The sequence below is a fragment of the Austrofundulus limnaeus genome, unplaced genomic scaffold, assembly GCF_001266775.1.
Source record: "Austrofundulus limnaeus strain Quisiro unplaced genomic scaffold, Austrofundulus_limnaeus-1.0 Scaffold78, whole genome shotgun sequence".
NCBI classification, from domain to species: Eukaryota; Metazoa; Chordata; class Actinopteri; order Cyprinodontiformes; family Rivulidae; genus Austrofundulus; species Austrofundulus limnaeus.
This window is the reverse complement of record NW_013952480.1, coordinates 955,839-971,452: the sequence shown is the minus strand read 5'-3', so window position 1 is coordinate 971,452 and position 15,614 is coordinate 955,839. Positions and strand designations below refer to the sequence as shown.

Below are 15,614 nucleotides of genomic sequence, written 5' to 3'. Positions count from 1 at the left end.
GGGACCTCGTAGCCAAGCCACTTTTCTGGTACCGGGTGGTCCTCTGTAGGTCTTTTTTCCACGAAATGAAAAGAGCAAACATATAGTAGTTTCGGTGGTTTCTTCAAATTTAAAGCTTTTAACCACTGGCGAAGGGTTTCTTCATTCTTCGGCGGAGGATGAAGGTCATACGGCGCATCACATCCATGTTCAGCTCTCGTACGTGGTTTATGAATAAAACATTCCTGCTCCAGGTAATTATACCTTTTGTACCAGTTATTATGACACCCTCTAACTGCACAGACAATCCCAGTCTTCACAATTCCACAATGGCAACAGCCTACACCACACAACAGTACATGAAAGAATTGGAACAACATCTGAAAAATACTTTCGCTTTTGCTCAGAAAAATCTTCAAAAAACCGCTGAAGGGCGCAAAGCGTACTATGACCAAAAAGCCTCTCACGAAGAACTTCAGGTGGGAGACAAAGTCTGGTACTACAACNACGCGCACACACACACATATATATATATATACATAGAAAATATTTCTAACTGGACCAGAAAAGGTGATATAATGAGAAGGTTTACAACATAACCAGTATCAATTACAAAAATAACACTCATTTGGCTCAATAAGCAGATGTAGACAGCAGAGAAAAGAGGTTAAATGGCTGCAACATTGCACTGCGATGTATACTGTACAAAAATAATTGCATATTTATCTCACAGCTTAACCAGTCAAATGGTGAAAAAGAACACAAACAATGTAAATTTAGTGTTTCCACAAGGTCAAAATATTAAATTAGAGGTTAAGTAACAAAACTAATGAGTTTTCTTTTTTAAAATAAGGAAATGTAAGCAGACAAAAAGACATCATCAAAATATGCAAACTTTGAGCTTCAGCTGTGGGCAGCTATGTTACTGGCAGTGCTGCAAATATGGGTATTAGAAAAAATATATAGGCTAAACACTCTCCTTTATTATCTTCAAAACTATAGTGTTCTTCCAATACTTATAATGGCAGGGACAGATTAGTTAATCTGCGTAACAGGCATTTAGCACAGTTCAGACAAAACGTTTATTTAGTTTCTCATTTRGCCCCTTTTAAAAATAATATATTAGTTGCATAGTTACATGTAAACCTGCAGTCATACCTCTATATTTGGTTTTTAAGTAGAAAATGGAATAAGAATGGCTTCATTTTCTTTCAAGATAAAAGCACCACAAAGAGAAAAATATTTATATATTCATCTAAAGTAACAAGGGTACGTGTGTCAAAATACAGCATGATAATTGGACTCCAGATCTGCGCCTCAGAGCAAGGCATTAGTCTCTCCTGAGCATGTTGGGATAAGGGACACTGGGGTGTGTGGTTCTGAAGTGTATAATAGTCTATGATAGCAGTACTGTCAGCAGCCCCCCCCCCCCCCCCCCTCACTGTTCTTCCTCCTCACGTAGGAACTGGAAGACGGATGAGAAATCCTTGTTAGCGTAGCCGCGGGAGCACATGACTCTGTAGATCTGGTGGGCAAGGGATCCCAAAGGGATGGGAGTCTTTGTGTTGGTGGCAGTGTTTTGTGCCAAACCAAGATCCTGTACACAGTGACATGAAAGGAGAGCGAGGGAAAATAATCAGGTAATCATCTTTACTGAGTTTTTCTAAGAAGAAACATCCACTTTTGTTTAGTCAATGAAAACACAGACCGGACCATACAAAGGTGAGCAGGGAGGTTACCTTTGTAAAATAAAACAAAACTTGCAAGACTTTTAAATAAAACAAATATTAAGTGGAAAATTTGCATTTCCTGCAAAATGAAGTGTGAATATTTAATGCTGAAAAAACTTTGCTAAATAGACAAAAAAAAAACCTGGAAAAAGTAGCTCAAAGGACACAAATAAACTGAAAGAGCATTTAGCATTAAATTAAGAAGCCAAAATTATCACCAAAATGTGACTTTAGTTGAAAAAAGCTCAAATTTGCTAAAAACTAGCTAAAACCCCCCACAAAACAGCTGAAATTAGCAGAAAACAGCTGAAAAAGGCACATCAAAAACCTTGAAATTAGCAGAAGAATGGTAGAAAATGTCAAAATAATAGCTAAAAAAGCAAAAAAGGCTAAAATGTCAACGATCTCAATAGTGTTAATGCTTTATAATAATATACTGGCTGATTATTATTTCGTCAATAAAACAAAAACAGATGAAGTCTCAAAAACTGAAAACATTCATTGATTTTTTTACTAGACATTTTAAGGATTTTCATGTAATGTTTAAGACACTCAAATTGGGTGTGTGTAAGTTTTGTGCACTATTACATGTATTTTATGGACATGGAAAATGCATTTGACAACATCCCACTGGGTGATCTGTTGTATTTGTGGGACCAGACCTACAGTTGGAAATCCTTCAGCTCCCATCCAGCTGGAACTTTGTCCACAATGCTTTCAACAAATGCTATTAGCAACCAAACATAGCTTTTATTTAGCATGTGCAAGCTGCTCATCATCAAACCCCTCATTTATTTTTTCATTTTGGAATTGGACATGTCCACTTCCTGCTATGGTGTGATAATCTTAAAACCAACAATCAGAACTTAAAACAAAGAGACATTACCTTGGCCATTAACGTCGTCCCAAAGCCACCCTGGTAGTTGTTGGCAGAAGGGACACCCTCCATCACACCTGGGACTGGGTTATACGTGTCACTGGACCAGCAACGACCCGAGGACATGTTGAGGATCTTTGCAAGCAGCTTAGGGTCCAAACCCAGTCTGAGGAAAGGAGAACGAGAAAGACGAGTATTGTTTGCTTCGATCCTTTGACTAATGAAACGGCTAAAGTGTTTTAACTAACCTGAAAATACGATTTCTTCTATGAACGGTAAAGCAAACCTTTGGGCTTTCAGAAACTTATAATTCCATGGATGAAATAGTTGGAAAGTGTTCACGGATTAGGACTGACCAAGTTAAGATGAACAGCACTGACTTCAACGGTCATTTTCAAGTTTGTGAAGAAATGCAACGGAACATCGAGTTAGCAGCGCCTGGTGATTCTGGTGACCCCTGTTGAACTTTAAGCCTGGCTGTGATCATTCCTCAGTGTTAATGGCTGAAGCCTTTGTAATGCTGGCTAATGCAGTATTGATGTTCAGCACCAGAACTATCCTTCATCATCCTCTCTTCTAAGAAAGTGGAGGAGGAGAAGTGGCTAAACAGCACAGGGGAGCCATAAACACCTACTGTCACATTTCGAGGTGCACTTTTTTTTGCTCTGCTCCATTTTGCGGCAACCTACTTTTCATAAGCAAGGGAGCAAATCTCAGTGCTAAACTGAAATAAAAAAATGCTAATCAGACGAAGAAAGGGACAAAACAGACAAAAGCAAAGAGTGAAAACGAGTGCCAACCATTACAGCAGGGAGGGTGTAACTACAGCACATTCAAATGTGCTTGTGCAGTGCAGCTTTTGTATTTAAAAGGCCACTGTAAAGCCGACCACATCAAGTCTTAGCAGCTTTAGTTTATTGTTACTTACAGGCCTGGAACTCTATTCTGCTCTCAATATGACGATTAAACCATCATAGGTCCTTAAAATCAGCAGCACTCCCCTCCTTCTCTTTTTCCACCTGGTTTTCATTCCGCCATTACTACCACAGTTTTATTAGCTGCCTACTAACTAATTAAGAATAGGGATTGCATTTATTTTCGTGTCTTTTCCCTCCTTCCTTCAATGCTTATGTGTCCTCTCAGACTCTCTAATTGTTTAACCAGCAGTTTTGGAAATGTGGCATCAGTGGTGAGTTTGTAAAAAACAAAATAAAGCAATCACATTTGGCTGTTTTAGTTTACGCTTGTACGCACGTCTCGCCGTCCGCTTTCTCCTCTGCGCCTCCTCCCCCTCCTTCACCATCTATCCTGACACCTCCCTGTCTGAGGACTCTTGGGGACATATGTTTGACATCGCAAATGCCCCCCCTCCCGCCAACTCTCCCCACACACTAGCAGGCGGCCCCTCCCAACGTTCTGGGTCAGCAGCTGAAAAGGTTACCGGCTGAGCTACAATAAAACGCGTCCGAGCGCACAGATCGTTTGTTATAGCGACCAGAGACGCTGACGGGGAGCTGTTGTCCTCTGTTAACGATAAATCAATGAAGTTCTTCTCGTGGTCCTTTTTACACACACACACCCACTCAGCTGTGGTTATTAGCCGACGCGGCGGTGTTGCTCTTCCCCTCCGTTAATCTGCGTGGAGAAGAGGACATGTCACGCTTTAACGAGACGGACATGGATAAACAGGCGTGAACGGTGAAACAAACACATCGGTGCAGATTAAGAAAAAAAAGGAAGCGCGATGGAGCTACAGATGGAAACAAGAGGGGAGAATGTTTGTGTGCTCGGAGCGCTAGCAGGTGGAGTTCATTTGCTGCGCAGATATTAAACGTCTGTTTCATCGTGATTAGCTTTTCATCCTCATTGGAGGCCAGATGAGAGGAAAACCAACCCGTCTCCCTGTTTATTATTTCATTAAAAGAGCTAACGAGCACATGTACACAGACGAGCCTTTACTGTCCCCCTTATAGCGACAATAAGCGTGTTTATCGCCCGCGTTTAATCTTTATCACTGCATATGCTCACAACTCATTGAAACTCCTRGAGGAGAAGATGTTTGATCTATTCCAAAGAGTCAGGCAGCAAGACGATTCGGCACTGCTCCTCGTAAAGGGAACGGAGAAGCAAGCGCCTTCTTATGTTTGCGTCAGTGAGAACATGAGAACGTAGCAGGTTAGAGGAAGCTGCAAAAGCCCTCTTCTCTAGTCATCTTTCTAATCTCTATTTATTTGCAGCTTCTTATTTTCGAATTAGCAGATGACTGATAAACTAAATGAGAAATGAAAGCAGGAACGAAGCAGACAAGGGACAAAAGAAAAAAAACACCCAACAAAGCAAGCAAAAAAAACAAAAACAAAAAGGAACGCGAAAGAAAATGGTTTGCATCGAGGTTTGGGGACTCTCATGGTGTGTGTGTGTGTGTGTGTGTGTGTGTGTGTGTGTGTGTGTGTGTGTGTGTGCTCATAATTGTCATGCTTGGCCATTCCTTGTACTAAGAGAGCGTCACGCTCTGCTGGAGACGGTCAGCGCTTCCATCTGAGATCAACAAATTAGCTCCATGAACAGAACTGTGTGTGTGTGTGTCTGTGTGCCTGTTTGTGTGTCTGCCAGCATGTGCAGGTAACGACACGCACACACACCTAAAGAAAGGGCAGCTCTATCAGACCCAGGTCCAGCATGATAAAATGTTGTTTCCAGTTTTCTGTAAATTGGTTCTGAATGCTTGGTCTCTTTTGCATTGGACTGTATCTGTGTGTGTGTGTGTGTGTGTGTGTGTGTGTGTGTACATTCGTGCCTTCTTCTATGCATAAGGAGCTGGGCCGCAATGCAGCATGGGAGATTTACGCATGCGAATTCTCTCTAAATGATGACAGACTTTGTCAAGCTCTCTAATAAAGCCCCAGAGATGCTTGAGATGGAAGAGGGGGAAATGTAGAAACACTAGACACGCACACACAGACACACACACACACACACACAATGCAAGCATGCTTGTGTCACCAAGACTGCATAAGGGTCAGCATAGCCAAAAAAAAAAAGATAATTCACATTCAAAGTGATGGAATGCAGTAGGAAGTATTTTTCTGCAGGAATACATTGGAATGAATATACTGCGAGAACTTGTACAGATAGAAAACTCTTATTTTCAATGTATCTGATTGTAAATCAGCATCTTTGCCTGCGTGTGTTTTGTGTGTGTGCGCGCTTCAAAGACTGTGGCGATGTGTAAATCTGTGTTGTTCACTTAATGCCTCCATATTTCAGAGGCCTAGAGAGGGGATTTATGTCTGACTGCTCATGCCAATTTTCTTCCTCCGTCTCAGCACAGATAAATCAGGCTCGCTAACACAGCTGCACTGAGCAAAGAGCAATTCATTCACACTCACACATGCGCAAAACTGGAAGCACATACAATTTGACATTGTAAAACCCATAAAAACACATAATGGAGCAACAGTGACGAGAAGGAAAAAAACTATTATTGACGAGGGAAAGAGTGGAAAAGAAATTCACACCTCATTCATCTGAGGAACAAACAATATTTAGACCTGCTGTGTGAAATTTGCATCCAAATCCTAGGTAGGTAACAGGGTATATTAAATAAAAATACACTTGAGTTTTAATAAAATGTACTTGTAACTGTTTTATGATTTTGTTGGTTTAGTTCTGAGAACTTCATTTCCCATAATCCTTAACCACCTGGTCAAAAACACGCCGTAAGGAAGCAGTCTTGATGACAGGATTTTCAGRCGGTGTTCTGCGGCAGGATGCAAGTGAACACTCAATCAGCAGATGTAAAAGAGGCTGAGGCTCCTCCCCCTCTCATCCATCTTACTCTAACAGAGGGACCTCTGACTCCAGGAAAGGTTGACCCCTTTGCACTTCAATAAACTACACACTCACACGCAGAAACACATTTCTAAACCTGTACTGAAGAAGTACGTTGCCGTTTACGGTTGCATGCCTGGTAAAGTCGCTGCTTTTTATAGTGACAGCTATATCTAAGGGAAACATCACGGATGAACTAATGGTAAATGGCAGTGGCCTAAAAACGTTTCATTTAGGTTGGTGCTTTACTTTCCATGAAGACTGAATCACTTATTTTAAAAAAGCTCTATTTGCGTTCAGATGATAAAACTGTTCCATGTAAACCGAGCTACAGGTGTACCTTTGGCTTGCCTTTAGCATAGCAAGTAGCTAGCAAATTAGCAAAGCGCTTGCTCTGAGTACCTGATGCCAAGGTTCATGGTTTCAGCAGTTCCAATCATCCCAATGGCCAGCATCATATTGTTACAGAGCTTTACTGCCTGGAGGATTTAAACAGAAACAGGACAGAACTTTAAATTCAGTAAAATAACGCTTAGAAAACCGACAATAAATGTAAAGAAGTTTGTGATGTTTTAGGTTGTAACTCTTAAAAAATAAACTAGTGAGAGTAGAATAATGGAAGGTCACAGGAAGGATAGCTGAGCAGTACATTTTTGAACTGTCTGGTCCTGAGAAAAGATAAGCAGTGATTCATGACAGAAAAGGAAGGGTTCAAAAATATTTAGATTTATACTTGGTTTTGCAACAAAGCTCCAGAATATTGAGACATTAGTTCTATAAATTATAGACTAGATGACGACTAATAGATACTAGCTGTTACTCAAATATCTGGATGCTTAAATTATGTAACGTAAGAATGTAAACATTTACTGTTTTGTATCTTGTAACGTCATCCTGGATGGATGGATGGTTTTAAGTTAGTTTGAGTGTTTGGGCATCTGTTTGTACCTGTCCAGTGCCAACTTGTCCACAGTAAACAACATTGGCTCCCATGCAGCTGAGCAATTCCTGCGCAGCGTTGTACTCCTCCTGCAGTCCACCAACCATGAAGGTCAGTTTGCCCATGTTGGCAGCCCCGACACCTAAACAACAACAACAACGCAGAGTAAGGTTAGCAGACTGTATACAACTGACATAAGGTTTTACAACCTTAATTCTGAAAAAGTTAGGACTTTGTCTTAAACCATACTGTTTTTTTTTTATTTAGAAAATTATATACAGATTTAGAACCATGTATGATCCCAGCTATACACCATCCTTTTTTCTTGCATATCAAAGCAAGAAAACATAAAACCACATAATGCATCCATTACAACAGCGTGTCTTTGTAGTAGAAGAGTCTGGGTGCTGAACTGGTCTGCAGTCCAGACCTCTCATAAATGGAAAACATTTGGAGCACCACCAGGAAACAAAACATCCAGAAAAAACAAACAAGATTACTGAACAGTTAGAGTCCTATATCAGAAAAAAAATGAAGACATCATTCCCCTCCAATAGCTCCAGGTCTCCACAGTCCCTATGTTTACAGCCCTTTGTTAAAAGAAGAGGGGATTCTTCACAGAGGTAAACATGTCCCTATCCAAACCTTTTTGCCATAAATATTCTAAATTACTTGTTCTTTTCAAAATAAAAATGGGTTAATGAGATTTATTTATTACATTACGCCAACTTTTAAGCATTGGGATTGTAAAAGAGTCAAAACATAAATGTAAACCGGATTAAAAAAAACGAAAATCAACACTTGAACATATGAATCCTAAATTTGTAAATGAAGATTATGAGAAGACGTAATACACCAAAAACTCGATTGTTTTGATTCAACACGGTCCACTGATGGTTTTTGTCTTCCTACGTCAGCTGTGTGCTGTTCTGTGTGTGTATGTGACATGTGTAATGAGACAGACGTGTTAAGTCGTGGCACAGCAGAGGGACACAGCTATCTTTGAAAGCCGATTGTTGCAATCATCCACTGCACAACCCTCGTGGGAACCCTTGCCTTTTGTCTTGTCACCCTGACTCTTTCACATTCACACAAACAGCTGGGCCTGAGGCCGGACCCCMTCGTGGGGGTATCAGTGACAGGCGTGAGGGGTAATTAACTTTACACTTTATCATGTTCAATTAGGCGTCCCTCCCCGTGCCTGATGGCTTAAGGAGCGTGCCATGTTGTAGGAGTTAACCCACCCCTCCACCCTCTCCACAGGGTTCTTAAGGCAGAAATCCCTTTTTCACAGGAGATTGGGCCGAGCCGGTCTGAGCCGTTAATGCAATGAAACAGTTACCTAAACGCTTCTGTTACTGAATCTGACCCTGTGACTTTAGTGTTAACTGGATAGATTTATTGTATGTATCTAAGATAACAGAAGTTTTATTTATTGCTGAGGTACACTACCAGGCAAACGTTTTAACCCACAACTAATTTCTTTATAATTTACTTCCAAGGTCTTTTAATCTTTTAAAGTAACTTGAAYAACAGTTCTTTAAGCCTTTCAAAGGTCCTTCAAACAAACAAAAAAGTACATAAACCAGAAGAAAATGTCAGGTCTTTATGATAAAGAAAACAGCAAAGGCCTGACTCAGGATCTAGTTGATCCTATATTGTCCAACAGCTCTTTGGGAATCAGCTTTTTGTCACTAAAACATTGTTTTGTCTAACAAAACCTAAATCTAGTTTTGTCTTTTTTAGATTCAATAGGAACAAATAGCCTATATGCCACGGTCATTAATGACGTATTTCAGGTAAAATTTTTGCCACGCTCCTCCCCTCCACCACTCCCTGCTTACTGCCTATGTTTTTACCATTAGCTGGTACTAGTCCGTGAAAAAGTCACAAAAGTTAAAGCATCTGTGATCTACTGGTATAAAACATGAGTTCTGTTGTGTGCCGTTGTGTCCACTAAGCAGCAGATACGATCGAGTAGTTGATATTTTATCCATTTTCCTCTTGATGAGGAGGTGACAGCAGAGGATCATAGCATTACAGGGAAAACTTATCTTTAAAAGCTCACGCTTGCGTTTGTAATCGGCATTTCTAACCTGAGGATATTCAAGAGCCAGCATCAGAAATGAGAAGACGGAGGTTACAAAAGGGAGATGTACATTTATCCCCTTTTACTGCCAAGACAAGAGAGGAAAGACCACCTCCACACGACAGCTAGCAGGAAGCTAACACAGCAGCCGGTACAAAAGTAGGTGTGTGTGCGCGTGCGTTTGTGTTATATGAAATGATTTTATGCGACTTTGTCATGAGTTTTATGCAAAAGTAAAACCTTGTTAGAGTGTATATTATAGCGTAGACTAAAGCCGAGTGACGAGTGCACCCCCCTCCTCCCCCCGAGCACCGAGAGCAGCAGAACCTCCGCCTGATAATCATTACATTTTAAGTTCACTAACGTCGGGGAAAACGATCCAAACCATACAAGTAGCCCATCGATTTAAAGCCCAGACTCTGCTCCTTCCAACAATATAAGTGTACAGCTCTACGTGAAAAATTCACGGAACAAGCAGCCACGGAATAGAAAAAAAAGGCTAAATTCCGGAACCATAAACACGAACGTCTTTCCTTTGTTTTTATGGCTTTAATCCACTTTGGAGTGATTTTTTTTCCACTTGTCTGAACCTGTACGTCTCCTGTGTTAATGTTGGTACATGTAATATGCTAACTATGTTCTGTGGAGATCATTAAGAGTGGTTGTCAGGTGAAAAAATCTTTTGCTAACACTGTGTTGACCGTGAACCGGAAGTGTTGGGAGTGGCATCAAGTGCTGGGCCGGATGTCCGTGGCATATAGGTTATTGGGTTTATGTGACAGGCTAGTGGCAACAAAGAACCTCAAGATTCCATTTAAACGTGCATCTTTGCTAAATGCTGTAATATGTCTCTACACAGCAGTGTAGCATTCATTCAGTTTAGGAGCCTCTCTTTGTCTAGTTAAGTGACTTAAATAAAAAAAACATACCTGGACTGAAAATGGGTCAAAAAGCAGGTGAAATACATCGATTAAATTGTAAATCAATCACTTATGAAGACACTAAAACAGAAAAAAAAAAAAATCAAAGATACATACAGAAACTTATAAGCTACTTTTACAGCCCAAAGTTCATGGAGGCAGTTATAATGAAATGTTCAAACCTCTCTTTGGGGTGCAGTCAAGCTGTAATGAAAGGCCTCTAACTAGTGAAAACCTAATAATGCCTCAGTTAATAATTAAAAGGGATTTAAATGAGACAAAACAGCTGAAAGCACATTATCAGACTTCACTGTGGAGGAGAGGAAAAATCTGTTGCATTTTTCCCTGCTCCTAAACAAACACAGTATATCTCCCTTCTTATGCCACTCCTTTAATTGGCTGTGCTGTTGTCAAGCGTCTGCTGATGCCACTGTATGTATCTGTGTATGTTTGTCAGTGATGAGCTGTCAGCGAATCATTAAGGCCACATAATGAAGTCTGAAGCCCACGATGCAGCAGCTGCCTGTGGACCAAAGCTAACATGCCCTCAACATAAGGTCATCATAGACATATGATCATCTGACACAAAGGAGTTTTCTTTGTGTCAGACTTTTCATAAAAAAAAAACAGTTTTATTTCAATTTATTATTAGACAAAAAAATTCTGGCAACTGTAATTATATATAGTTGCGATATTTCAGATGGTAGCAGCAGTTTTCTCATGTTTCTACTTCATATTCCAACCTTTACCTCACAGGGTGAGCCTTTCGAAGGCAAACACGTCAACACAAACACAGAGCTGTGTGACAACTGTGCAGGTTCATTAGTGCAGATCACTGTTTGCAGACGACTAAAGAGGAGATTATTGATGAAACACTCGACGCTCTGATCAATATATCTCRCGGAGGAGAGAAAGGAGGAGATAGAGCTAAGAAGGGAAACGATCTTTCTCTTTCTACCTCCCAGTGTCCCTTCCCTAAATTACYTAATCACCCATAATAAGCTTTTATGATCTGCAGTGGATTTCTATAAGGAGTGACACCAGGATGATGGAGGATCCTTGTAGGTGAAAGAAAAAGACATCATTAGCATAGCAGGATGCGTGTGTAGGGATCTCGAGGGTATCTGTGAGTCTGCTCATTGTGCGCGGGCTGCTGTGTATTTGTGATGTGTGATTTTTTTTAAGGTGTTGTCTATGTGATGCGTGCACTTTCACTGTACATGCGTAAGTGGGGGGCTTGCCCATTCTCAGGCTGGTCCTGTCAGAGACGGATTAAAAAGGAATCCTAATGAGGCTTCCTGAGTGCTGGGTCTGCCGGCTCATCCATCCCAGCWGGAGTGACAGTCCTGGATCGTTAGTGCTGCGTCCTGCGCAAATGCACAACGCCCCCTAGGGGGGTAGGAAACTAGGAGTGTGTATTTGAGTGGAGTTGAATGAAAAAGACTGAATAAAGAGCAAAGAATGCTCAGAAATGCTAAGAAGACATCCACAACAGAAAGTTGTGTACACACACTAAATAAATAAATAAATAAAATAAAAAAACATGAATATTAAAAGTTGAGCAGCAAATTTCTAAAATGCTGCGCAAAATGTTAAACTGCCTTCAATTTCTTAAAGTCTTGGATAAAAAGTTGTTCAACATTTTTTCTTAAGACGTCGGTTGCTGTTTTCACTCATTTTCAGTCTTCGCCTTGTACCTGACTAATGCAGTATACTGTGCAATTTATGCCAAAAATTTTGAGAATTGGACCAATTGAGGATAGAAGAAGTTGCCACATGCCAAAAAATGTCAGCCAAATGTCATATCTTCAAATAAAAAGGAAATATTAAAATATTCTGAGATAGAACCCAAGAGATGAGTCATCCTTCAGTTCATCATTAATTATTCTTTTAGAATCACCTTGTTGGTATCATATTTCAATGAATTTATTTTATATATATATACAAAAAAGGGAACAACACCTGTCTTTGTGACAGGCAGCTGATAAACAAATGCCTAAAGATCCATCCATCCATCCTTACGCATGGATGGATCTTCAAATTAAAATTTAATCCATGCTAAAATGTCTGTTCTGTGTAGCAAACACTGTCTGATCACGCGACTTTAGGAGCCTTTTTTATGTCTGCATGATTCATAGGTCAGAGTTATAAGTAGCTTCAACAAAACACGTTTCTGTGAATTGGTCAGCTACTGGACTGAAAGTGGTCGTAAATGCAGCCAAAGTCCAAAGAAACACTTTAAAAGACCTCCAGAAAGCCTGAAAAACTATTGATAGAGACCATTTTTAAAAGATTACAAGAATGTCTGGTTTCTTGGAAGCAAAGTTAAAAAATGAGAGATCACAAGACTTTTTTTGCACAAAACTCTATAAAATTAGGTCATAGTTTCAAAAAAACAAAAATGCACATGACCATTTTTTTAAAGTTTCTCTAAATGATTGAAAAATAATAAAAAAAAATTGTCCATTCCCTTGGGAAAGCAGTAACTTTTACTTCAGTCACTTTTTCCTCATCCATATCCAGAAGAAAAGTTCTGGCTGACTGAATAATCAAGGCTTTAACACCCAACATAAATATTCTCAAACCACTCTAAAGATTTCTGCTCAGCTAATAAGCTTTTCTGTGAAAATTGTCTTTACAAGAATAAGGAGGAGGAGGATGTAAGTTTCTTTTTTTTTTTTTTTGCTACAGCAAAACATACAAAATGTGTTTGCATATCCAAGTTGTGTGTGGCCTGTGCAAGTTTGCTTAGAGCTCTGAACTCTAACACAACTCAAGTTAACAGCACGCAGATGAACATTATTAGGACAGATGCTTAACRCCAGGCTTCACCAACAACATGATCCATAAACATAAAAGCTTGAAACCGGTGGTACAATGGGACATCACAGAAACAACTCTGGTTTGGTCTGTTTGTAGTGAACACTAAGTTCATTAGCACTTCTTTCATTACTCACGGAAATCAACCAAAGTAATTCATGACAACCATATGACCTTTTAAAACCCAACTCTCTCACTTCAGAGAGAGCTGGGTTTTAAAAGTCTTCTCTGCATGTAAAAAGCAGGACCGTGTGTGTACAAGTGGCATATGTTTGTGTGTGTGTGTGTGTGCATGTGTGTGCCATAGACAGGTGCATATCCCAGAACTTGCTGCCAACAAGAGCTTCTGAGGCCGTGTCTCAAAGTTACGAGCTGCATGTAAAACCAGAAGCCACGTTTTATTGGTGGTAGGTTTAAATTAAACTAGATTTGTGGATATGAGGGCTTCAAAAACGAAATGAACGAAGGGATGTTCTTAACGTTTGGTATTTAAGTTGCATCAGATAACTTTTTTGTTAAGAGTTTATATGGGGAAAAACATGAAAAGCCATATTTTCTCAAACAATAATGTATTATTGGTGTAAAGATGCCTAGATTAAAGCCAGTTAAACTCTTTCCTCTCTGTTTTGCACTTTCATGCATGTGTAGTGGTCACCTCACCTCTTTACCTTAGTGTTACATTTTGTATCATGTCACCCATAAATGGATGAACCTTAAAATGCATTATAACTTGTACTCACACGTCTTTTCATGAAAGGTATATCTTCAAAAAATGTAATGTATTTTTAAAAACGTTACATGTAAATACACAAAAGACATTAATAATTTAGGTAATATCAGAACTTTTAATTATTTAACATCACATCGCAGCATAAATTTCATCAGTTAAGTTGCTAGTTCTTTGGTCTGTGATGACTTTCTGAACTCCATCATATTATTTTTCCTGTAAAGTTTGATGACAGCACAATGAATCCTGGGATATTGTGGGCCACGAARGATAGTCAGATACAGCTTTTGGTTTTAGGGTTTTCAGGACCGCATTAATGGACGCATGAGAAGGATCCCTCAAAATGAGACAACCTTTGGTGCGGTGCAGGGACGTACCCAGCCTACAAATGCACAYTACGGAGTACAAAGCCCCTGAAATGAGCCACACCCAATATTTAATTAACTTTCTATCAACGAAGGCCAAATTGGCTATAATTTTTCAAGTTACTTTGATCTCTGTAGATCTTCTTAAGRCTCCCCAATCTATGTTTCAAAACCCTCTGTGGGGTCCAAACCTCACCTTTGGGAACCACTGAGTTAGATAACTAGTTTTACATTATATATATATGGACATATGGACATACTGAATTTTCTTCTGTTTATGTAAAAGGATATGGAGACAGTGGATGGTGTACTGCGTTTTTTGAAGGAGTGTCCCATTTTGTATATTGGTATATTTTGACCAATACCCCTTGAAACTTCAAAGACAGATCAAACTAAAACTAGAAAAACTAGAGATGGAAACAAACATTAGCCTTGGTATTTCCATTTGTTGTTTGCTGCTTGGTTTTCATTATTTCTCCATGTAAGAATCTTTTGGTTTCTCTAACCCAGGCTGCAAATAGCCTTTACTTCACAGCGTGACAATCTTAAGTCAATGGAAGTTGGCGATTTGTGTTAACTGGTGGGGTAAAATGTTTAAAGGCAAACATCGAAGCCTCATGTGGTCCGCCATTATAATTAAACTGAAGGGCAGATTTTTTTTTCTCAAACAAAATAAAACCTCAAACAGGCCCCTGTAAAAACACACAGCGGATATCGAGTAGATGAGTGAACGGAGAGTGCACATTAACCAAAATCACTCACATACACATCAGCATTTAAAATAAAGTGGCTCTTTCAACAGTTTTTCTGCCAACATTACTAATGCTTCTCTGTTGCGTTAAAAACAGACTATCGGCTGCATTTAACAAGCTCAGAGCCATGAGAACCAACTTCAGCACACAAACGCTCCATGAGAACTTTGAACATATCGGCCACAGATGAAAGTTTGGGTTTTAGAAAAAAAAAGGCAACACCAATTCAGTTTAGAGTGAAAACAGAACTTGTTTTTAACTATTGCTGCAGGATAAAAGCTTGCATCTTATTGACCACCAGGTCAGCTTTCATCATCATTATTATTACCATCATCATCATCATCATCATCAGTAACTGCGCTGTTCCATAGGGGAGCGGCTGGTCAATGGCAAGTGACAGAGAATGAAGAGCAGCAGAGAGCCACAATCAATCCTTTCCCCCTGGCCCAACGAGACTCATCTACGATTGAGTAAGTTAATAATGATCCACAATTAGGTTGTTAGGAGGGAAACACACACACACACACACACACACACACACACACACACACACACACACACACACACACACACACACACACACA

At 39.8% G+C, this 15,614-nt stretch overlaps 1 protein-coding gene across 1 annotated transcript in view; it reads right to left on the bottom strand.

The window, feature by feature from the left end:
* Positions 1 to 933: 933 nt before the first annotated feature.
* Positions 934 to 15,614, bottom strand: part of hibadha (3-hydroxyisobutyrate dehydrogenase a) — a 24,884-nt gene continuing 10,203 nt past the window's right edge. The window contains exons 5-8 of the mRNA XM_014011210.1: positions 7,366 to 7,499; positions 6,820 to 6,896; positions 2,596 to 2,752; positions 934 to 1,576 (exon numbers count right to left, since the gene is read on the bottom strand). Of these exons, the coding sequence (XP_013866664.1) occupies positions 1,418 to 1,576; positions 2,596 to 2,752; positions 6,820 to 6,896; positions 7,366 to 7,499 (527 nt within the window). The 3' untranslated portion in view covers positions 934 to 1,417. The remainder of the gene's footprint in view (positions 1,577 to 2,595; positions 2,753 to 6,819; positions 6,897 to 7,365; positions 7,500 to 15,614) is intronic.